Source organism: Salvelinus alpinus, chromosome 6 (assembly GCF_045679555.1).
Source record: "Salvelinus alpinus chromosome 6, SLU_Salpinus.1, whole genome shotgun sequence".
Classification (NCBI taxonomy): Eukaryota; Metazoa; Chordata; class Actinopteri; order Salmoniformes; family Salmonidae; genus Salvelinus; species Salvelinus alpinus.
This window is the reverse complement of record NC_092091.1, coordinates 76,175,044-76,196,958: the sequence shown is the minus strand read 5'-3', so window position 1 is coordinate 76,196,958 and position 21,915 is coordinate 76,175,044. Positions and strand designations below refer to the sequence as shown.

General features: G+C 40.6%; 1 protein-coding gene and 1 long non-coding RNA gene across 2 annotated transcripts in view; both read right to left on the bottom strand.

The window, feature by feature from the left end:
* Positions 1-767: 767 nt before the first annotated feature.
* The window catches only part of LOC139579381 (uncharacterized), a 44,136-nt gene continuing 22,988 nt past the window's right edge, over positions 768-21,915 (bottom strand). Inside the window, exon 3 of the long non-coding RNA XR_011675741.1 lies at positions 768-1,366. This is a non-coding gene — a long non-coding RNA (uncharacterized lncRNA). The remainder of the gene's footprint in view (positions 1,367-21,915) is intronic.
* The window catches only part of LOC139577931 (putative leucine-rich repeat-containing protein DDB_G0290503), a 33,770-nt gene continuing 13,219 nt past the window's right edge, over positions 1,365-21,915 (bottom strand). Inside the window, 7 exon segments of the mRNA XM_071405050.1 lie at positions 1,365-1,527; positions 4,015-4,127; positions 4,828-5,024; positions 6,056-6,325; positions 6,631-6,720; positions 7,588-7,709; positions 19,459-19,694. Coding sequence (XP_071261151.1) covers positions 1,386-1,527; positions 4,015-4,127; positions 4,828-5,024; positions 6,056-6,325; positions 6,631-6,720; positions 7,588-7,709; positions 19,459-19,694 — 1,170 coding nt within the window. The 3' untranslated portion in view covers positions 1,365-1,385.

Below are 21,915 nucleotides of genomic sequence, written 5' to 3'. Positions count from 1 at the left end.
AGTGTTGTTACCCTTGCAGAGGGAGGGTGCTGGATTATTTTTAAACAGACTAGTCTCAGTGTTGTTACCCTCGCAGTGGGAGGGTGCTGGAGTATTTTTAAACAGACTAGTCTCAGTGTTGTTACCCTTGCAGAGAGAGGGTGCTGGAGTATTTTTAACCAGACTAGTCTCAGTGTTGTTACCCTCGCAGTGGGAGGGTGCTGGAGTATTTTTAAACAGACTAGTCTCAGTGTTGTTACCCTTGCAGAGAGAGGGTGCTGGAGTATTTTTAACCAGACTAGTCTCAGTGTTGTTATCCTTGCAGAGGGAGGGTGCTGGAGTATTTTTAAACAGACTAGTCTCAGTGTTGTTATCCTTGCAGTGGGAGGGTGCTGGAGTATTTTTAACCAGACTAGTCTCAGTGTTGTTACCCTTGCAGAGAGAGGGTGCTGGAGTATTTTTAACCAGACTAGTCTCAGTGTTGTTATCCTCGCAGAGGGAGGGTGCTGGAGTATTTTTAACCAGACTAGTCTCAGTGTTGTTATCCTCGCAGTGGGAGGGTGCTGGAGTATTTTTAAACAGACTAGTCTCAGTGTTGTTATCCTCGCAGTGGGAGGGTGCTGGAGTATTTTTAAACAGACTAGTCTCAGTGTTGTTACCCTTGCAGAGAGAGGGTGCTGGAGTATTTTTAACCAGACTAGTCTCAGTGTTGTTATCCTCGCAGTGGGAGGGTGCTGGAGTACAGCGGTGACAATCATTTTGACCCTTTTATCTTCTTGCAATTTTTATTTATTTAGATGTTTTATTTTTTTCAAAGTATTTTTGCAAAATGTGGACGTGACTCTATATACCTCTTGGTAAAGGTAGGCTAAGAGTGATGACATGGGTCAGACCATGTGGGGGTACAGTACTGTAATTGTGTCTGTGACTAGACCTACCTTCTATATGCTTAGTACCAGATGAACAAGTTTGAAAGCCTAAATGGTAATTCCCTGAGTTCACATGTTAAAAAATACATATTTTTAATCAAAGTATATTTCTTTAAGTACATTTTTCAATGTAGGTCTAGTAAAAAACATACACCAGATTGAAACAGATGAAAATATATCTCACAGCGGATTAGATGGTACAATACCATTTCATAGAAGTAATACTTAATGAATAAACTGTTTAGAGGGAAGAGGACAAAGCTGAAACCAATACAGTATTGTGACTGATCCAAAAGAATGCCAATAATATATTGCCAAAAAATGAATTACAGCTGAAAGACAGAAAGATAATACCATGTACCATGCAAATGCATGTGCTCAGTTAATTACACAATCTTAGGGAAAATGTTAATGTGCAACAATAAAATAAACACATTTAAACAAGATGTGGATTTGACCTATATGTAGCTATTTCTGTCATTTCTCACAGATCCAGTGCAGCATGTGGTTGCATGGTGCATCGTTCCAGTTAGCCAAAACGCTGTCCCGATGGTAGACCTCGACACAATCCTCCTCGTTGTTGGTACCACCATGGTCCGGCTGACCACTCTTCCAGTACCTAGAAACAACACACACAAGCTGTGTTCGACTACTCATACTAACCGCACTATTTGTGACGTGAATTGAGTTTATAGCATGCTTATTGGGCATAGTATGGATAGAGTTAGTATGCCAAAAGTTCCCGGAAGTCGTACTAAATTCGCCAAAATACGTAGTATACATTCGGTTTCTCTACTTTTAGGGCCCATAATGCAATTCTTTAGAAAATGGTCGTGGCTTCACAACGTTTTCAGATAAGAAAAAAATGGCAGAAAATATTTAGCCAAAGTCCGACGAGAGCAGATACTAATTCATTACTTTAACTAATTATGAAAAATGTTAAGAAAATGTTGAGCAATGTAATAAAGTAATGACTTTTCAAATAAGTTACGTTACACATTATGTTGGCTGACAATTGTTGTGCTACGCTATCCTTACAAATCGCATAGCAAAAAAGCAGTATGTACCGGTATGTTAGCTATCTACATAACGTTAGTTTGCTACTAGTACATCGAACGTGCCAGTCAGTATATTAACTATCTGCTATCTAACTACCCAACGTTTATTGACTTGATTATTCACATCATTCTTAACTAAGTGGTATAATCGTTGTGCGTTTCAATGGACATGGTTAATTCTAGCTATCTACTCCGATTTTAGAGCACTCTCGCGCAGCATAACGGATGAATTTACGAACGCTCAACACCCTTTGAATATGATGACCGGTGTCAGTAAACGTTGGCAAAAAGCGTAATTAAATTGTTGCGATCGGCACAGTTAGTCACCAACACTCTGGATAACATGAAAACAGCTTAACCAGTTCTGCTAGGGCGAGTAAAACGGTCAAAGTGAGGTGTTTTTCATAGCTAGCCAACGTTAGCCAGTTAGCTTGGGTGCTTGACTGCCGTTGAACGCTCGGATCAACCCTAGTCCTTGGCCAGAGCGTCCAGCGTGCGCTCTGAACGCTCCGAGAGCGAAACGCTCTGGATTTACAAATGCCCAGAGCGCACGCTGCCACACCAAATGTAATTTACGAACACACCAGAAATCGCAAAAAGTTTAGCTAGTCATTAGTTATGCTAATAAGCTAGCAAGAGGTTGCATAGCAACAGCCTCAACTTCCGATAGACAGACGACGCTCTATCTAGTACGCTCAACTGAAACGATACTGTTCGTTTACAGTATACTAAAATGAACTACTAGTATATAGTACATACTCATTAAGTATGTAGTATACAGTATGTTAGTATGGGTATTCGAACACAGATACAGTGACCGCTATATTGTTTTTTCAAATATTCAGATCTGGGTTGCGTTCCAATAATCTCTCCTTTCTCCTGAAGTGTGCGCTCGTCCACAACTTCCCACAAATCTAAAAGAATTGGGTTGGTGTAGGGATGCGCATTAGAGGGAATTTCCATGTACCAGGTATACAGGTGTTTCAGCATAGCTCAGGGCTTTCTGTGGTGGAGGGGCAGCCAGCGGAATATACCGGGCATAGGGGTTGGTAGAGTTCTTTAATTGTGCCGTGATTGGCTCAGTGTTCTGTCACTCATGGGGACCCTACGTCACAGCAGAATCTACAGAGAAAGCTAGGCAGTTCAAGCCCCCTTGGGTGCTGCCGTAGATTTACATTAAAGTGCCCATCCAAGAAAGCTCAAGGTCATTAGCCACAGATAAATGACAAATCACGTTATATCTACCGTAGCTTTGATTGGACATCATACTTTAAAAATCTTAGCTAGCAAGCTAGACGAGCAGTCATTATCATGAATCACGTCAACAATCTACGGGCAATTCCTTTTAAATCCTTGTCATATGAAGAGAAATTATAGATAAAATGTATCGGTGATCATCGGCCATTGGACATAAACATTACACATAAACAAATTCAACAAGGAGTGGTTTGTAAGGAATCAGTGGCTAACTGCAAGCGTTGCAAAGCAATCACTATTTTGCTACCGCTGCCTGCTATTCGGTGGAGAGGGTGTGAAAAAGGTCTTATATGGTGCTGCATAAATGATGTAATATGCCAGGGAGATATGTAGACTGTAGCTAAGAAAGTAATACTACGTGGGTGTTGTGTAGTAAGCTGTTAGTAGTCCATGTGTCTCATCCTAATACTTTGGTCCCTTTCCCCCTCATAATTTAGCCTACTGTTCTGACTTGGTGATGCACATTTAGCCTATAGCTTGTTTTAGAGAAATGTCATTGAATATTGTAAGAGCTTTCATTGTCTGCTTAAATGCTTATTTGATTATATGCCCCCGGTTCTGACTTGGTGTACAGAGAGAATACTGTAATAATGTCCCATGCCAGCTTTGCTGGCATTCATCCCAAAATAATTGTTGCGTTTGCCCCACCAAGATTTACATGCTAAAATCACCACTGAGAACAGGACACATAAGTGAAATTGTCAGACACTGTCAGATACTGTGGTAGAAACATCATCCAAAATGCTATCCATATGTTAGAGCCGTATTATAAAAGTAGTAATTTTTCCTACGATGTGGTCAGTGGTGTGCCGTCCACCCATTTCCAGGTCCCCTCATTAACGGAATCAGTCAGACCAATCCAGACCAGGAGATCTGCATCACCATCCAGCTGGTACAACAACTTCTGTTAGGATTGAATAAAGTTATTCTAAACATCATGACACTCTCTCTCTCTCTCTCTCTCTCTCTCTCTCTCTCTCTCTCTCTCTCTCTCTCTCTCTCTCTCTCTCTCTCTCTCTCTCTCTCTCTCTCTCTCTCTCTTTCTCTCACAATCTCTCTCTCTCTCTCTCTCTCTCTCTCTCTCTCTCTCTCTCTCTCTCTCTCTCTCTCTCTCTCTCTCTCTCTCTCTCTCTCTCTCTCTCTCTCTCTCTCTCTCTCTCTCTCTCTCTCTCTCTCTCTCTCTCTCTCTCTCTCTCTCTCTCTCTCTCTCTCTCTCTCTCTCTCTCTCTCTCTCTCTCTCACAATCTCTCTCTCTCTCTCTCTCTCTCTCTCACAATCTCTCTCTCCTCTCTCTTCTATTCTGTCTCTGAGCAAACCAGAAACCTTACAATATATACATTTAAACAATACTTTAAACCATTTAAATATAATACATAGGGAAGTTGTGCTGGACTATGGTAGATGAGGAATCAATCTATCTTTTCAGACTGTTAGAGTATTTATCTGATCAATATGTTAGTGTATTATGTCTGTTGGTAACAGCGTGTTATATGTGAAAATGTGATCGTATTATAAATTGTAATTTCATGTTTAAGGACTCTTGGAAGATTAGTCCAAATGAGGACTAAAAGAGATCCTAATCCCCCCCCCCCCCCCTCTCTCACCTGTTCTTGTCTGCTGTTTATGATCACCAGGTCTGCTCCTCTCGCCAGACAATCCAGTTTGCTCTCCTTCCAGGTTTTCCTCTCAGTAGACAGAAAGTAACAACTGGATCCCAACATCCTCCATCCTTTAGGGCACTTTAACACAGTCCTCATCGTTGGGACTGCCATGCCACTCCCTTCCACCTCTCTTCCAGTACCTAGAGACAACACAGACAGTGTCCGCAATATTGTTTTTCAAATATTCAGATCTGGGTTGCGTTCCAAAAATCTCTTCTTTCTCTTGAAGTGTGCACTCGTTCACTACTTCCCACAAATCTAAAAGCATTGGCGTAGACATGGGCACTAGAGAGAATTCCCATATACCAGTGTTGGATTCGACATTTTGAACATCGAGATATTAAAGACATGATAGATCACACACATAGTATAATAAAAAAGACTGCATCTCTGTAGAAAGACAGATAGCTGTGGAATGTGTTGGAATGTGTTGGGGGACGGGAGCAGAGCAACGTGTTGATACAGTGGAGACAGATGGACATCTGTGGATTAGATGAAGGAGGGGTTGATGTCAGGAGGTGAGGACAGATTCTCATAAGGGACTAATAAAGGTTTGGTATCCTGTTACCCTTTTTACTCTCTTCCTGTAGGACCATAAAATGTAAGGATTGGATAGAAGGAGGAGTGTCTTAACTGGGATATAAATATCTGGATGGGACAAATGTTGGGTTGTCTGAATTACAGCTGTACAGAACCTTTGGGAAGAATTAAACTTGGTTGAAGCTTCTCTAGTGTCCGTGGGTTATTTCGTCTGACAAATAAGAACCTTACACCAGTAATTTATTTTTAAATCCATGAAGGGAAGTGAACAAGTGCACACATCTGGAGAAAGGAGAGATTATTGGGACAGATTTCCTTCAAGTCAGGTTTTCCAGGTTTTCCGATTTAGCTCTGTCAGAGAAATACTGTACAGTATACTGTATGTAACAAGTATTAAACAACAAATTCTAACACTGTCATTAACTATTTGTAAGTCCATAACGAGGGTGCACACAGGGGTTAAATTCCAATGCTAAACCCTTCTCCCGAAGTGTACACTCCCACATTGATTTAAATGAATATGCTTGCACCAGTCCAATGCATTTAAATTCATGACTGAACAAGTATACACTTCAGGAGAAGGAAGGGTAGAGAATGGGACGCACCCCTAGTGACTGACTTGACAACTTACCACACCTAGAGAGTCTCTCCTCCAGCACCACCTTCTCATTGGTCAGAAGACTGACCCTGTCTCTGAACATGTCCCGTTCTGTAGTCAGGGTAGTGTAACACTCCTGTATCTGGTCTCTCTTCCTCTCTAGCTGGTTTCTGTTCATCCGGCACTGGTCTCTCTCTGTACACAGATCCATGATACTACTGGTATCTGGCTGGTCTCCATCCTGCGCCAGGCCAGTGGTGTTGTAACAGCCGTTGAACTGCTCTCTCTCTCTGTTGGAGTGGACTGAAAGACAGGGAATTGTATGTGTCCCATTTGACACCCTATTCCTTCCTTAGTGCCCTATGTGCCCTGGTCGAAGAGCATAGGACGCCATTTGGGACATAATGGTTGTGGTGTTGTCATTCTTTTTGTTTGTGTGTCAACAATATTGTCAAACTACGGGTCCCATAAGCAATGTAACGTCTGTAAGTCTGAATTGTGATCCTTGTTTTGTGAGAACAGAAAGATGGTGTGACAATGACATTCATATCTGTCCTATCGGCCCTGTTCAAATGTAGTGCATTATAAAAGAGGATAGCCTCACTCACAGAAAGCCAGTCTCAGGGAGATGTTGAGAGTGACTTGTAAAACACACAGCACTCCAAAACACACAGCAGCCAGCCTGTAGAGTCTTCCATCTGCAGAGGAAAGAGGAACACACACACGCACACACACACATACACACAAACACAAACACAAACACCATCATCACTAATGATTCAGATTTAAACAGAACACACATCATCCCACAGATCCCTAACTAATTCTGAGAACCAAACATTTCCAACGTGTCATTGGTCTTCCAGCAGCAGTTTGCTCAAGAGTGTGGTCATCGCACATCTGATAAACAGGAAGCTACAGTATGAAGAAATGACTAAAGTTACACAATATAGCCGTAGCATGATTTAAAGGGTTAATCTGCGATTTTTATATCCCAAATAGAACCCAAATATAATCTTGTTTTACCATGGAATTATAAACTATGGAATTGTAAACAAACACTGCACAGCCTCAAATGGTTCAAACTATCATTTTGATCATGGATGGTCACTCCTTGCAGACATACTGTAGCTCTCTCTATGAATTTGAGAGTGGTTACATTTCTCCAGGTCCTTAGCTGTTTAGCAAAAACAGTGACGGGTTATCCACTGTGTTGTTGCTAAAAAAAATAGATTTTCAATTAATCTTATTTAAATAGTTCCAATAACTGAAGTAAAAAAAATACATTCAATTGATACATTTGAGTGTTTGTGACCCCAGCAGGTTTTGAACCTGAAGCTCCGTACCAACTGAACCACCCAGAAGACAGAACAATAAACATGTACTTGTGTTTTCTAGTGTGTGGTATTAGTGTGTGGTATTAGTGTGTGGTATTAGTGTGTGGTATTAGTGTGTGGTATTAGTGTGTGGTATTAGTGTGTGAATGCGTTCGGTTTGTACGTGCAGACCTGCATGCCTCAGCTACTGTGTGAGAGACTAAGATAAACATAATTCTTAGTTCTTACCTGAGAGATGGGTCTTATTCTTCACGCTCCTTGTTGCTCTGTTCCGGTTTTCTTCAGTAACTTCATTTAATTCAATCACCTGTTTGTTGACGTAGTTGGCCATCTTAACTAACTGTACCAAATATCAATGATTACACCAATCAATCAATGAATCAACTAATTCAGTCTGTCTGACCTCTTATTGTAGTATCTATGATTCAAACTTACTTTTACTTACAGTATTGACTTACTGTATGATTACCTTTCTAACTGACTGAGCAGAAGTTGGTCTGATGTGTCTAAATCCTGTACTTCTCTGTTCTCTGTCTGTGTCCCAAAGCTGGTGACAGGATGTTTCAAGTCTCTATCCACCAATAAGAAGGCTCTAGGTGTTAGAATGTGTCAAGGCTCTATCCACCAATAAGAAGGCTGTAGGTGTTAGAATGTGTCAAGGCTCTATCCACCAATAAGAAGGCTGTAGGTGTTAGAATGTTTCAAGGCTCTATCCACCAATAAGAAGGCTGTAGGTGTTAGAATGTGTCAAGGCTCTATCCACCAATAAGAAGGCTGTAGGTGTTAGAATGTGTCAAGGCTTTATCCACCAATAAGAAGGCTCTAGGTGTTATAATGTGTCAAGGCTCTATCCACCAATAAGAAGGCTGTAGGTGTTAGAATGTTTCAAGGCTCTATCCACCAATAAGAAGGCTGTAGGTGTTAGAATGTGTCAAGGCTCTATCCACCAATAAGAAGGCTGTAGGTGTTAGAATGTTTCAAGGCTCTATCCACCAATAAGAAGGCTCTAGGTGTTAGAATGTGTCAAGGCTCTATCCACCAATAAGAAGGCTGTAGGTGTTAGAATGTTTCAAGGCTCTATCCACCAATAAGAAGGCTGTAGGTGTTAGAATGTGTCAAGGCTCTATCCACCAATAAGAAGGCTGTAGGTGTTAGAATGTTTCAAGGCTCTATCCACCAATAAGAAGGCTGTAGGTGTTAGAATGTTTCAAGGCTCTATCCACCAATAAGAAGGCTGTAGGTGTTAGAATGTTTCAAGTCTCTATCCACCAATAAGAAGGCTGTAGGTGTTATAATGTGTCAAGGCTCTATCCACCAATAAGAAGGCTGTAGGTGTTATAATGTGTCAAGGCTCTATCCACCAATAAGAAGGCTGTAGGTGTTAGAATGTGTCAAGGCTCTATCCACCAATAAGAAGGCTCTAGGTGTTAGAATGTGTCAAGGCTCTATCCACCAATAAGAAGGCTGTAGGTGTTAGAATGTGTCAAGGCTCTATCCACCAATAAGAAGGCTCTAGGTGTTATAATGTGTCAAGGCTCTATCCACCAATAAGAAGGCTCTAGGTGTTATAATGTGTCAAGGCTCTATCCACCAATAAGAAGGCTGTAGGTGTTATAATGTGTCAAGGCTCTATCCACCAATAAGAAGGCTCTAGGTGTTAGAATGTGTCAAGGCTCTATCCACCAATAAGAAGGCTCTAGGTGTTAGAATGTGTCAAGGCTCTATCCACCAATAAGAAGGCTCTAGGTGTTATAATGTGTCAAGGCTCTATCCACCAATAAGAAGGCTCTAGGTGTTAGAATGTGTCAAGGCTCTATCCACCAATAAGAAGGCTCTAGGTGTTATAATGTGTCAAGGCTCTATCCACCAATAAGAAGGCTCTAGGTGTTATAATGTGTCAAGGCTCTATCCACCAATAAGAAGGCTGTAGGTGTTATAATGTGTCAAGGCTCTATCCACCAATAAGAAGGCTGTAGGTGTTAGAATGTGTCAAGGCTCTATCCACCAATAAGAAGGCTCTAGGTGTTACAATGTGTCAAGGCTCTATCCACCAATAAGAAGGCTGTAGGTGTTATAATGTGTCAAGGCTCTATCCACCAATAAGAAGGCTCTAGGTGTTATAATGTGTCAAGGCTCTATCCACCAATAAGAAGGCTCTAGGTGTTATAATGTGTCAAGGCTCTATCCACCAATAAGAAGGCTCTAGGTGTTATGTGTCAAGGCTCTATCCACCAATAAGAAGGCTCTAGGTGTTAGAATGTGTCAAGGCTCTATCCACCAATAAGAAGGCTGTAGGTGTTATAATGTGTCAAGGCTCTATCCACCAATAAGAAGGCTCTAGGTGTTACAATGTGTCAAGGCTCTATCCACCAATAAGAAGGCTCTAGGTGTTATAATGTGTCAAGGCTCTATCCACCAATAAGAAGGCTCTAGGTGTTAGAATGTGTCAAGGCTCTATCCACCAATAAGAAGGCTGTAGGTGTTAGAATGTGTCAAGGCTCTATCCACCAATAAGAAGGCTCTAGGTGTTATAATGTGTCAAGTCTCTATCCACCAATAAGAAGGCTGTAGGTGTTAGAATGTGTCAAGTCTCTATCCACCAATAAGAAGGCTCTAGGTGTTATAATGTGTCAAGGCTCTATCCACCAATAAGAAGGCTCTAGGTGTTATAATGTGTCAAGGCTCTATCCACCAATAAGAAGGCTGTAGGTGTGAGACAAATGGCACCATATTCTCTTTAAGTGCACTACATGGGGAATATGATGCTATTTGAGATTCAGCCTTGTGTACCAGACAGTTGTCTTTTGGCCTAACAATATAAGTGATTGTCATAACAAACACAAGTTACTATTGGTCAACAGTAGGTCTAGTTAATGAATAAATTAACTAATATGATGCTGTTTACTATGTTTATTGATTTGGGTCAAAAACAAGACGTCTAAATACATTTTCAAATAGAAGAATTAAACAAATGAAAATTTTTACAATCAAAAAATCTCAACAATCTCTCCTATTTGTCATCATGTCAATTAGCAATCTATTACACACTGCTTCTCCATACCATAGTGATTCATTAGTCCTTTAACATCTAGATGTCACTCCATACCATAGTGATTCATTAGTCCTATAATGTTACTCCATACTATAGTGATTCATTAGTCCTTTATCAACTAGATGTCACTCCATACCATAGTGATTCATTAACAACTAGATGTTACTCCATACCATAGTGATTCATTAGTCCTTTAACAACTAGATGTTACTCCATACCATAGTGATTCATTAGTCCTTTAACAACTAGATGTTACTCCATACCATAGTGATTCATTAGTCCTTTATCAACTAGATGTCACTCCATACCATAGTGATTCCTTAACAACTAGATGTTACTCCATACCATAGTGATTCATTAGTCCTTTAATGTTACTCCATACCATAGTGATTCATTAGTCCTTTAACATCTAGATGTTACTCCATACCATAGTGATTCATTAGTCCTTTAACAACTAGATGCTGCTCCACACCATAGTGATTCATTAGTCCTTTAACAACTAGATGTTACTCCATACCATAGTGATTCATTAGTCCTTTAACAACTAGATGTTACTACATACCATAGTGATTCATTAGTCCTTTAACAACTAGATGTTACTACATACCATAGTGATTCATTAGTCCTTTAACAACTAGATGTTACTCCATATCATAGTGATTCATTAGTCCTTTAACAACTAGATGTTACTCCATACCATAGTGATTCATTAGTCCTTTAACAACTAGATGTTACTCCATACCATAGTGATTCATTAGTCCTTTATCAACTAGATGTCACTCCATACCATAGTGATTCCTTAACAACTAGATGTTACTCCATACCATAGTGATTCATTAGTCCTTTAATGTTACTCCATACCATAGTGATTCATTAGTCCTTTAACATCTAGATGTTACTCCATACCATAGTGATTCATTAGTCCTTTAACAACTAGATGCTGCTCCACACCATAGTGATTCATTAGTCCTTTAACAACTAGATGTTACTCCATACCATAGTGATTCATTAGTCCTTTAACAACTAGATGTTACTCCATACCATAGTGATTCATTAGTCCTTTAACAACTAGATGTTACTCCATACCATAGTGATTCATTAGTCCTTTATCAACTAGATGTCACTCCATACCATAGTGATTCATTAACAACTAGATGTTACTCCATACCATAGTGATTCATTAGTCCTTTAACATCTAGATGTTACTCCATACCATAGTGAGTCATTAGTCCTTTAACAACTAGATGTTACTCCACACCATAGTGATTCATTAGTCCTTTATCAACTAGATGTTACTCCACACCATAGTGATTCATTAACAACTAGATGTTACTCCATACCATAGTGATTCATTAGTCCTTTAACAACTAGATGTTACTCCATACCATAGTGATTCATTAGTCCTTTAACAACTAGATGTTACTCCATACCATAGTGATTCATTAGTCCTTTAACAACTAGATGTTACTCCATACCATAGTGATTCATTAGTCCTTTAACAACTAGATGTTACTCCATACCATAGTGATTCATTAGTCCTTTAACAACTAGATGTTACTCCATACCATAGTGATTCATTAGTCCTTTAACAACTAGATGTTACTCCATACCATAGTGATTCATTAGTCCTTTAACAACTAGATGTTACTCCATACCATAGTGATTCATTAGTCCTTTAACAACTAGATGTTACTCCATACCATAGTGATTCATTAGTCCTTTAACATCTAGATGTTACTCCATACCATAGTGATTCATTAGTCCTTTAACAACTAGATGTTACTCCATACCATAGTGATTCATTAGTCCTTTAACAACTAGATGTTACTCCATACCATAGTGATTCATTAGTCCTTTATACAACTAGATGTTACTCCATACCATAGTGATTCATTAGTCCTTTAACAACTAGATGTTACTCCATACCATAGTGATTCATTAGTCCTTTAACAACTAGATGTTACTCCATACCATAGTGATTCATTAGTCCTTTAACAACTAGATGTTACTCCATACCATAGTGATTCATTAGTCCTTTAACAACTAGATGTTACTCCATACCATAGTGATTCATTAGTCCTTTAACAACTAGATGTTACTCCATACCATAGTGATTCATTAGTCCTTTAACAACTAGATGTTACTCCATACCATAGTGATTCATTAGTCCTTTAACAACTAGATGTTACTCCATACCATAGTGATTCATTAGTCCTTTAACAACTAGATGTTACTCCATACCATAGTGATTCATTAGTCCTTTAACAACTAGATGTTACTCCATACCATAGTGATTCATTAGTCCTTTAACAACTAGATGTTACTCCATACCATAGTGATTCATTAGTCCTTTAACAACTAGATGTTACTCCATACCATAGTGATTCATTAGTCCTTTAACAACTAGATGTTACTCCATACCATAGTGATTCATTAGTCCTTTAACAACTAGATGTTACTCCATACCATAGTGATTCATTAGTCCTTTAACAACTAGATGTTACTCCATACCATAGTGATTCATTAGTCCTTTAACAACTAGATGTTACTCCATACCATAGTGATTCATTAGTCCTTTAACAACTAGATGTTACTCCATACCATAGTGATTCATTAGTCCTTTAACAACTAGATGTTACTCCATACCATAGTGATTCATTAGTCCTTTAACAACTAGATGTTACTCCATACCATAGTGATTCATTAGTCCTTTAACAACTAGATGTTACTCCATACCATAGTGATTCATTAGTCCTTTAACAACTAGATGTTACTCCATACCATAGTGATTCATTAGTCCTTTAACAACTAGATGTTACTCCATACCATAGTGATTCATTAGTCCTTTAACAACTAGATGTTACTCCATACCATAGTGATTCATTAGTCCTTTAACAACTAGATGTTACTCCATACCATAGTGATTCATTAGTCCTTTAACAACTAGATGTTACTCCATACCATAGTGATTCATTAGTCCTTTAACAACTAGATGTTACTCCATACCATAGTGATTCATTAGTCCTTTAACAACTAGATGTTACTCCATACCATAGTGATTCATTAGTCCTTTAACAACTAGATGTTACTCCATACCATAGTGATTCATTAGTCCTTTAACAACTAGATGTTACTCCATACCATAGTGATTCATTAACAACTAGATGTTACTCCATACCATAGTGATTCATTAGTCCTTTAACAACTAGATGTTACTCCATACCATAGTGATTCATTAGTCCTTTAACAACTAGATGTTACTCCATACCATAGTGATTCATTAGTCCTTTAACAACTAGATGTTACTCCATACCATAGTGATTCATTAGTCCTTTAACAACTAGATGTTACTCCATACCATAGTGATTCATTAGTCCTTTAACAACTAGATGTTACTCCATACCATAGTGATTCATTAGTCCTTTAACAACTAGATGTTACTCCATACCATAGTGATTCATTAGTCCTTTAACAACTAGATGTTACTCCATACCATAGTGATTCATTAGTCCTTTAACAACTAGATGTTACTCCATACCATAGTGATTCATTAGTCCTTTAACAACTAGATGTTACTCCATACCATAGTGATTCATTAGTCCTTTAACAACTAGATGTTACTCCATACCATAGTGATTCATTAGTCCTTTAACAACTAGATGTTACTCCATACCATAGTGATTCATTAGTCCTTTAACAACTAGATGTTACTCCATACCATAGTGATTCATTAACAACTAGATGTCACTCCATACCATAGTGGTTCATTAGTCCTTTAACAACTAGATGTTACTCCATACCATAGTGATTCATTAGTCCTTTAACAACTAGATGTTACTCCATACCATAGTGATTCATTAGTCCTTTAACAACTAGATGTTACTCCATACCATAGTGATTCATTAGTCCTTTAACAACTAGATGTTACTCCATACCATAGTGATTCATTAGTCCTTTAACAACTAGATGTTACTCCATACCATAGTGATTCATTAGTCCTTTAACAACTAGATGTTACTCCATACCATAGTGATTCATTAGTCCTTTAACAACTAGATGTTACTCCATACCATAGTGATTCATTAGTCCTTTAACAACTAGATGTCTACTCCATACCATAGTGATTCATTAGTCCTTTAACAACTAGATGTTACTCCATACCATAGTGATTCATTAGTCCTTTAACAACTAGATGTTACTCCATACCATAGTGATTCATTAGTCCTTTAACAACTAGATGCTGCTCCATACCATAGTGATTCATTAGTCCTTTAACAACTAGATGTTACTCCATACCATAGTGATTCATTAACAACTAGATGCTGCTCCATACCATAGTGATTCATTAACAACTAGATGTTACTCCATACCATAGTGATTCATTAGTCCTTTAACAACTAGATGTTACTCCATACCATAGTGATTCATTAGTCCTTTAACAACTAGATGTTACTCCATACCATAGTGATTCATTAGTCCTTTAACAACTAGATGTTACTCCATACCATAGTGATTCATTAGTCCTTTAACAACTAGATGTTACTCCATACCATAGTGATTCATTAGTCCTTTAACAACTAGATGTTACTCCATACCATAGTGATTCATTAGTCCTTTAACAACTAGATGCTGCTCCATACCATAGTGATTCATTAGTCCTTTAACAACTAGATGTTACTCCATACCATAGTGATTCATTAGTCCTTTAACAACTAGATGTTACTCCATACCATAGTGATTCATTAGTCCTTTAACAACTAGATGTTACTCCATACCATAGTGATTCATTAGTCCTTTAACAACTAGATGTTGCTCCATACCATAGTGGTTCATTAACAACTAGATGCTGCTCCATATCATAGTGATTCATTAGTCCTTTAACAACTAGATGTCACTCCATACCATAGTGATTCATTAACAACTAGATGTTACTCCATACCATAGTGATTCATTAGTCCTTTAACAACTAGATGTTACTCCATACCATAGTGATTCATTAGTTCTTTATTAACAACTAGATGTTACTCCATATCATAGTGATTCATTAGTTCTTTAACAACTAGATGTTACTCCATACCATAGTGATTCATTAGTCCTTTAACAACTAGATGCTGCTCCACACCATAGTGATTCATTAACAACTAGATGTTACTCCACACCATAGTGATTCATTAGTCCTTTAACAACTAGATGCTGCTCCACACCATAGTGATTCATTAACAACTAGATGTTACTCCATACCATAGTGATTCATTAGTTCTTTAACAACTAGATGTTACTCCATACCATAGTGATTCATTAGTCCTTTAACAACTAGATGTTACTCCATACCATAGTGATTCATTAGTCCTTTAACAACTAGATGTTACTACATACCATAGTGATTCATTAGTCCTTTAACAACTAGATGTTACTCCATACCATAGTGATTCATTAGTCCTTTAACAACTAGATGTTACTCCATACCATAGTGATTCATTAGTCCTTTAACAACTAGATGTTACTCTATACCATAGTGATTCATTAGTCCTTTAACAACTAGATGTTACTCCATACCATAGTGATTCATTAGTCCTTTAACAACTAGATGTTACTCCATACCATAGTGATTCATTAGTCCTTTAACAACTAGATGTCCTTCATGTTAAGTTACAACATACTGTATGACAGTAACTGGTCTGTAGCTTGTCTCTCTCCTCAGTCAGGCTGTAGTAACTGGCCAGTAACTGGTGTGTGTGTGTGTTTGTGTTTGTGTGTGTGTGTGTATGTGTGCGCATGTGTAGCACATGTGGATGTGTGAAACTTACTCCTCAGCCTGAAGTGTCCTCTCTTGCAACAGTGAATAGGTAACTTTTCACGTGGCGTTGACCGGTAAGACTCTTCAGGAGGGCTCAGTATAGATGGGCTCAGACATTTCCAACAACATACTGTGTTTCAGTCTAACAGGTCTTTGTTAAGACTACACAGGTTATTGTGATATCATTACCTCTGCCCTGTGTCTGTCCCTGTGCCTTACTGTAAGTGACAATGTTTTAACTGAAACTGTCAAATCAACTCATCACTGTCCACCACATGACTCCCACCACTTTAGCTTCCAACGGAAAAATGTTTGTTTCCCACCGTGCATACGTTTTAAACATATGATTCAGGTTATAACTGAAGTAATCATATATTTTAGTGGATAAAAAATGTGACCCTCTGAATTCACATATAGATCATATAGCATTACTGAGGCTTTGACACCCCAGCCTTCAAACTGAGGTCACGTTATGGCTTGTACTCTGTGGCCAGCCACCTATTTCATCACATACATCACCAATGGCCTTATGCCATATAGGGGTATTTTATCTTTCTGTACTGTCTGTGTGTGACGTCAGTGTGAAGAGTTATTCAGAAGTGTGTGACATCAGTGTAAGGAGTTATTCAGAAGTGTGTGAGGGAATTCTGTCTGCATCTTTCCCAGAATTTTGAAAGGGAAGTATGTGTTTGTGTTATCTCAGTACTGTTCCGCCTTCTGTGTGTGTCCAACTGCAGGTCACACTGTTTTCTGAAACCATTTTTTAAAACTAAGCATACGCCTATGGCAATGTTGCTAATAAAAATAATGAAGAAGCATTTTACAGAATACAGTATATCTACATACTCTCCTCTAAATCTAAACAAAACAATTATTTGTATTTTTTTCCCTCCCTTCAACATTCTCCTAATTTTCTTATTTTTCCTCTATGTCTCTCTCTGAAACTAAGGCTCTATCTCAATTAGTCTTTTCTAGATTCCTCTCCTCCTGTCTCCTCTCTTCCTATCTCATCTGCTATATCTTCTACTCTTTCTCCAGCTGATCTCTCTCTTTAATCAGGTTGTTGTAGTTGGTCTGTAGCTTGTCTCTCTCTTTAATCAGGGTGTTGTAACTGGTGTGTAACAGGTCTCTCTCTTTAGTTAGGTTGTCATAACTGGTCTGAAGCTGGACTCTCTCCTCAGTCAGATTGTTGTAATTGGTCTGTAGCTGGTTATCTCACCTCAGTCAGGTTGTTGTAATTGGTCTGTAGCTGGTCTCTCTCTTCAGTCAGGTTGTTGTATCTGGTCTGTAGCTGGTCTCACTCCTCAGTCATGTTATTGTAATTGGTCTGCAGCTGGTCTCTCTCCTCAGTCAGGTTGTTGTAATTGGTCTGTAGCTGGTCTCTCTCCTCAGTCAGGTTGTTGTAATTGGTCTGTAGCTGGTCACCTTCTTCTCCTTCTTTTCACCTTTTTATCTGATTCCTGAGTAGCTTCCTGGTCTACTTGGGGAAGTTTGTCATGGATATTCAGTACTTAAGGACATTTTATAATTTCTTTAAACAATCATCTTTATTTAATATCGATTAATTATTGCAATAATGAAACCATCAGCACAACAGTCTTGACTGGCTGTTATAGGCTGAGAGCCTACCCTTTACAGACAATGCACAGTTTATATAGCGAATACCCAGAATGCTTGGTTCCACCCCTCCCATATAGATTGGGGGGCACCATAAGCCACTTTGGGCTCATCCTGTCTTTATCTGCACATGGCGTTATCTTAACCCCCGACCCTGGCCTAATTTCCCAGATGCCAGGATGTCTAAGGACCATTGAGGCCTTTGTTCTAGTCCTCTCTTTCCCAGGTACAACCACCCCTGTCACGCCCTGACCTTAGATATCTCTGTTTTTCTATATATTTTGGTTAGGTCAGGGTGTGACTAGGGTGGGTACTCTAGTTTTTGTATGTCTAGGGGTTTTGTATGTCTATGTTGGCCTGATATGATTCCCAATCAGAGACAGCTGTTTATTGTTGTCTCTGATTGGGGATCATATTTACGTAGCCATTTTTCCTCATTTGTGTTGTGGGATCTTGACTATGTTTAGTTGCCTGTCTGCACAATTGTTGTATAGCTTCACGTTTTGTTTGTGTTTTATTATTTTGTTTTGGAGAAAATATGTGGAACTCTACTCACGCTGCGCCTTGGTTCGATCATTACAATGAACGTGACAGAAGATCCCACCAAAAATGGACCAAGCAGCGTGTACAGGAGGAGTGGACTTGGGACGAGATCCTGGATGGAAAAGGACCCCTGGATGCAGGCCGGGGAGTATCGCCGACCTAAGGAGGAGATAGAGGCAGCGAAAGCGGGAACTGCGACGATACGAGAAGATAGCTCAACGGAGCAAGCACGAGAGGCAACCCCAATTCAAAAAATTGGGGGGCACATGGAGCAGTCGGTGAAGCCGAGGAGCGAACCAGAGCCAGTCAGGGAGTCGGATGAGGAACTCGACGCAAGATTCCGGAGAGAGGTGCTAGCATTGATTGCGCTGCAGAGCGGGTGTGCTGAGGTGCGTGTCTCATCAGCCCGGTGCCACCTGTACCGGTCCCACGCATCAGGTCTCCAGTGCTTATTCATAGCCTAGTGCGTCCTGTGCTAGCTTCCCGCACTTGCCGGGCTGGAGTGAGCATCCAGTCAGGAAGGGTGGTGCCAGCTCAGCTCTAGACCTCCAGTACGCCTCCACAGTCCAGTACGTCCTGTGCCTCCTCTCCGCACTCGCCCTGAGGTGCGTGTTATCAGCCCGGTGCCACCTGTACCGGTCCCACGCATCAGGTCTCCAGTGCGCCTCCACAGTCCATTACGTCCTTTGCCTCCTCCCCGCACTCGCCCTGAGGTGTGTGTCATCAGCCCGGTGCCACCTGTACCGGTCCCACGCATCAGGTCTCCAGTGCGCCTCCACAGTCCAGTACGTCCTGTGCCTCCTCCCCGCACTCGCCCTGAGGTGCATGTTATCAGCCCGGTGTAACCTGTACCGGTCCAACGCATCAGGCCTCCAGTGCGCCTCCACAGTCCAGACCTTCCGGCGACAGTTCCCAGTCCAGAGCTTCCGGCGACGTTTCACAGTCCGGAACCTCCAACGACGGGCCACAGTCCGGAACCTCCAACGACGGGCCACAGTCCGGAACCTCCAGCGACGGTCCCCAGTCCGGAGCCCCCAGCGAAGGTCCCCAGTCCGGGGTCTCCAGCGAAGGTCTCCAGTCCGGAGCCTACAGCGACAGTCCCCAGTCCAGAGCCTCCAGCGACGGTCCCCAGTCCGGAGCCTCCAGCGACGGTCCCCAGTCTGGGGTCTCCAGCGAAGGTCCCCAGTCCAGGGCCTCCAGCGACGAGCTGCAGTCCAGAGTCTTCAGCGATGAGCTGCAGTCCAGAGCCTCCAGCGGTGGTTCCCAGTTCTGAGCCTCCGGCGATGATCTACGGTCCGGTTCCTCCGGCAACGATCCACGGTCCGGCTCCACAGAAGTGGAGGGATCAGTGTAGGGAGTGGGGACTACGCCCCGAACTGGAGCCGCCACCGAGGGTAGATGCCCACCCGGACCCTCCCCTATAGGTTCAGGTTTACGGCCGGGAGTCCGCACCTTTGGGGGGGGGGGGGGGGGGTACTGTCACGCCCTGACCTTAGATATCTCTGTTTTTCTATATATTTTGGTTAGGTCAGGGTGTGACTAGGGTGGGTACTCTAGTTTTTGTATGTCTAGGGGTTTTGTATGTCTATGTTGGCCTGATATGGTTCCCACAGAGACAGCTGTTTATTGTTGTCTCTGATTGGGGATCATATTTACCTAGCCATTTTTCCTCATTTGTGTTGTGGGATCTTGACTATGTTTAGTTGCCTGTCTGCACAATTGTTGTATAGCTTCACGTTTTGTTTGTGTTTTATTATTTTGTTTTGGAGAGTTTTCCATTTATTAAAAATATGTGGAACTCTACTCACGCTGCGCCTTGGTCCGATCATTACAACGAACGTGACACCCCACTTCCTGTCGCTGGAATTCTAGCTGTAGGTTTTATCACCAAGTCAATCAATTGTCAGCTCAAGCTATCCCTAGTAAAACCATACGCCCAGATTAGCTGCAGGGTGTTAGAGTGGAGACCATAAAACACAGCATTAGCAGGACATAAATATCTTACTGTTTGTTAAGTAAATAATTGTTAAATATCCAACAAATCAGGAAAATATGTAATTTTTCTATCACAAGTTCCACCCACATACACCAGACACATACACCTTCTTACATATGTCTATCAGCATATCAATTGTGCTACCAGGGCTGGTAAAACCCTAGATCATTGTTATTCTAACTTCCGCGACGCATATAAGGCCCTCCCCCACCCTCCTTTTGGAAAAGCTGACCACGACTCCATTTTGTTGCTCCCAGCCTATAGACAGAGACTAAAACAGGAAGCTCCCGCGCTCAGGTCTGTTCAACGCTGGTCCGACTAATCTGATTCAACGCTTCAAGATTGCTTCGATCACGTGGATTGGGATATGTTCCTACTGCGTCAAACAACAACATTGACGAATACGCTGATTCGGTGAGCGAGTTTATTAGCAAGTGCATCGGCGATGTCGTACCCACAGCAAGTATTAAAACATTCCCAAACCAGAAATCGTGGATTGATGGCAGCATTCGCGCGAAACTGAAAGCGCGAACCACTGCTTTTAAACAGGGCAAGGTGAACGGAAACGTGACCGACTACAAACAGTGTAGCTATTCCCTCCGCAAGGCAATCAAACAAGCTAAGCGTCAGTATAGAGACAAAGTAGAGTCGCAATTCAACAGCTCAGACACAAGAGGTATGTGGCAGGGTCTACAGTCAATCACGGATTACAGAAAGAAAACCAGCCCCGTCGCGGACCAGGATGTCTTGCTCCCAGACAGACTAAACAACTTCTTTGCTCGCTTTGAGGACAATACAGTGCCACTGACACGGTCCGCTACCAAAACCTGTGGACTCTCCTTCACTGCAGCCGACGTGAGTAAAACATTTAAACGTGTTAACCCTCGCAAGGCTGCAGGCCCAGACGGCATCCCCAGCCGCATCCTCAGAGCTTGTGCAGACCAGCTGGCTGGTGTGTTTACGGACATATTCAATCAATCCTTATCCCAGTCTGCTGTTCCCACATGCTTCAAGAGGGCCACCATTGTTCCTGTTCCCAAGAAAGCTAAGGTAACTTACACAAGACTTACATAAATACATGACACAAAAACACTGCAAGAAAATTGATAAAAGTATATTTTATATATATTTTTTGTTATCTTTCAAATGACAATCAGCATTTGAAACTAAAAGAAAGCGTACTCCCCACCCCTGTTTTGATAAATAGCTGAAAAATAACCACTCTCAATTTCATAAACAGCGCTATGGATGCAATAAATGAACATCCATTATATAGAAATGATAGTTTTGCGGCTATACAGTTTCTTCGTTTACAAACATTGTACTAAAACAAGTATATATTTTGGGTTCTGATGGGGTAAAACAGTTAAAGAAACTCATGAGGCATTTATAAATTATGTTGTTCAAGATTCAATCTGTAAACATCATAAATGTTTAAGACAAAAAAATGTATCTAGCAACTGCAGATTTCACTTTAAATATGCAAATAGATGCCTTTTGTTTTTGATATATTTAGGACTAGCGTATTACTTACCAGCCATTCTAAAACTG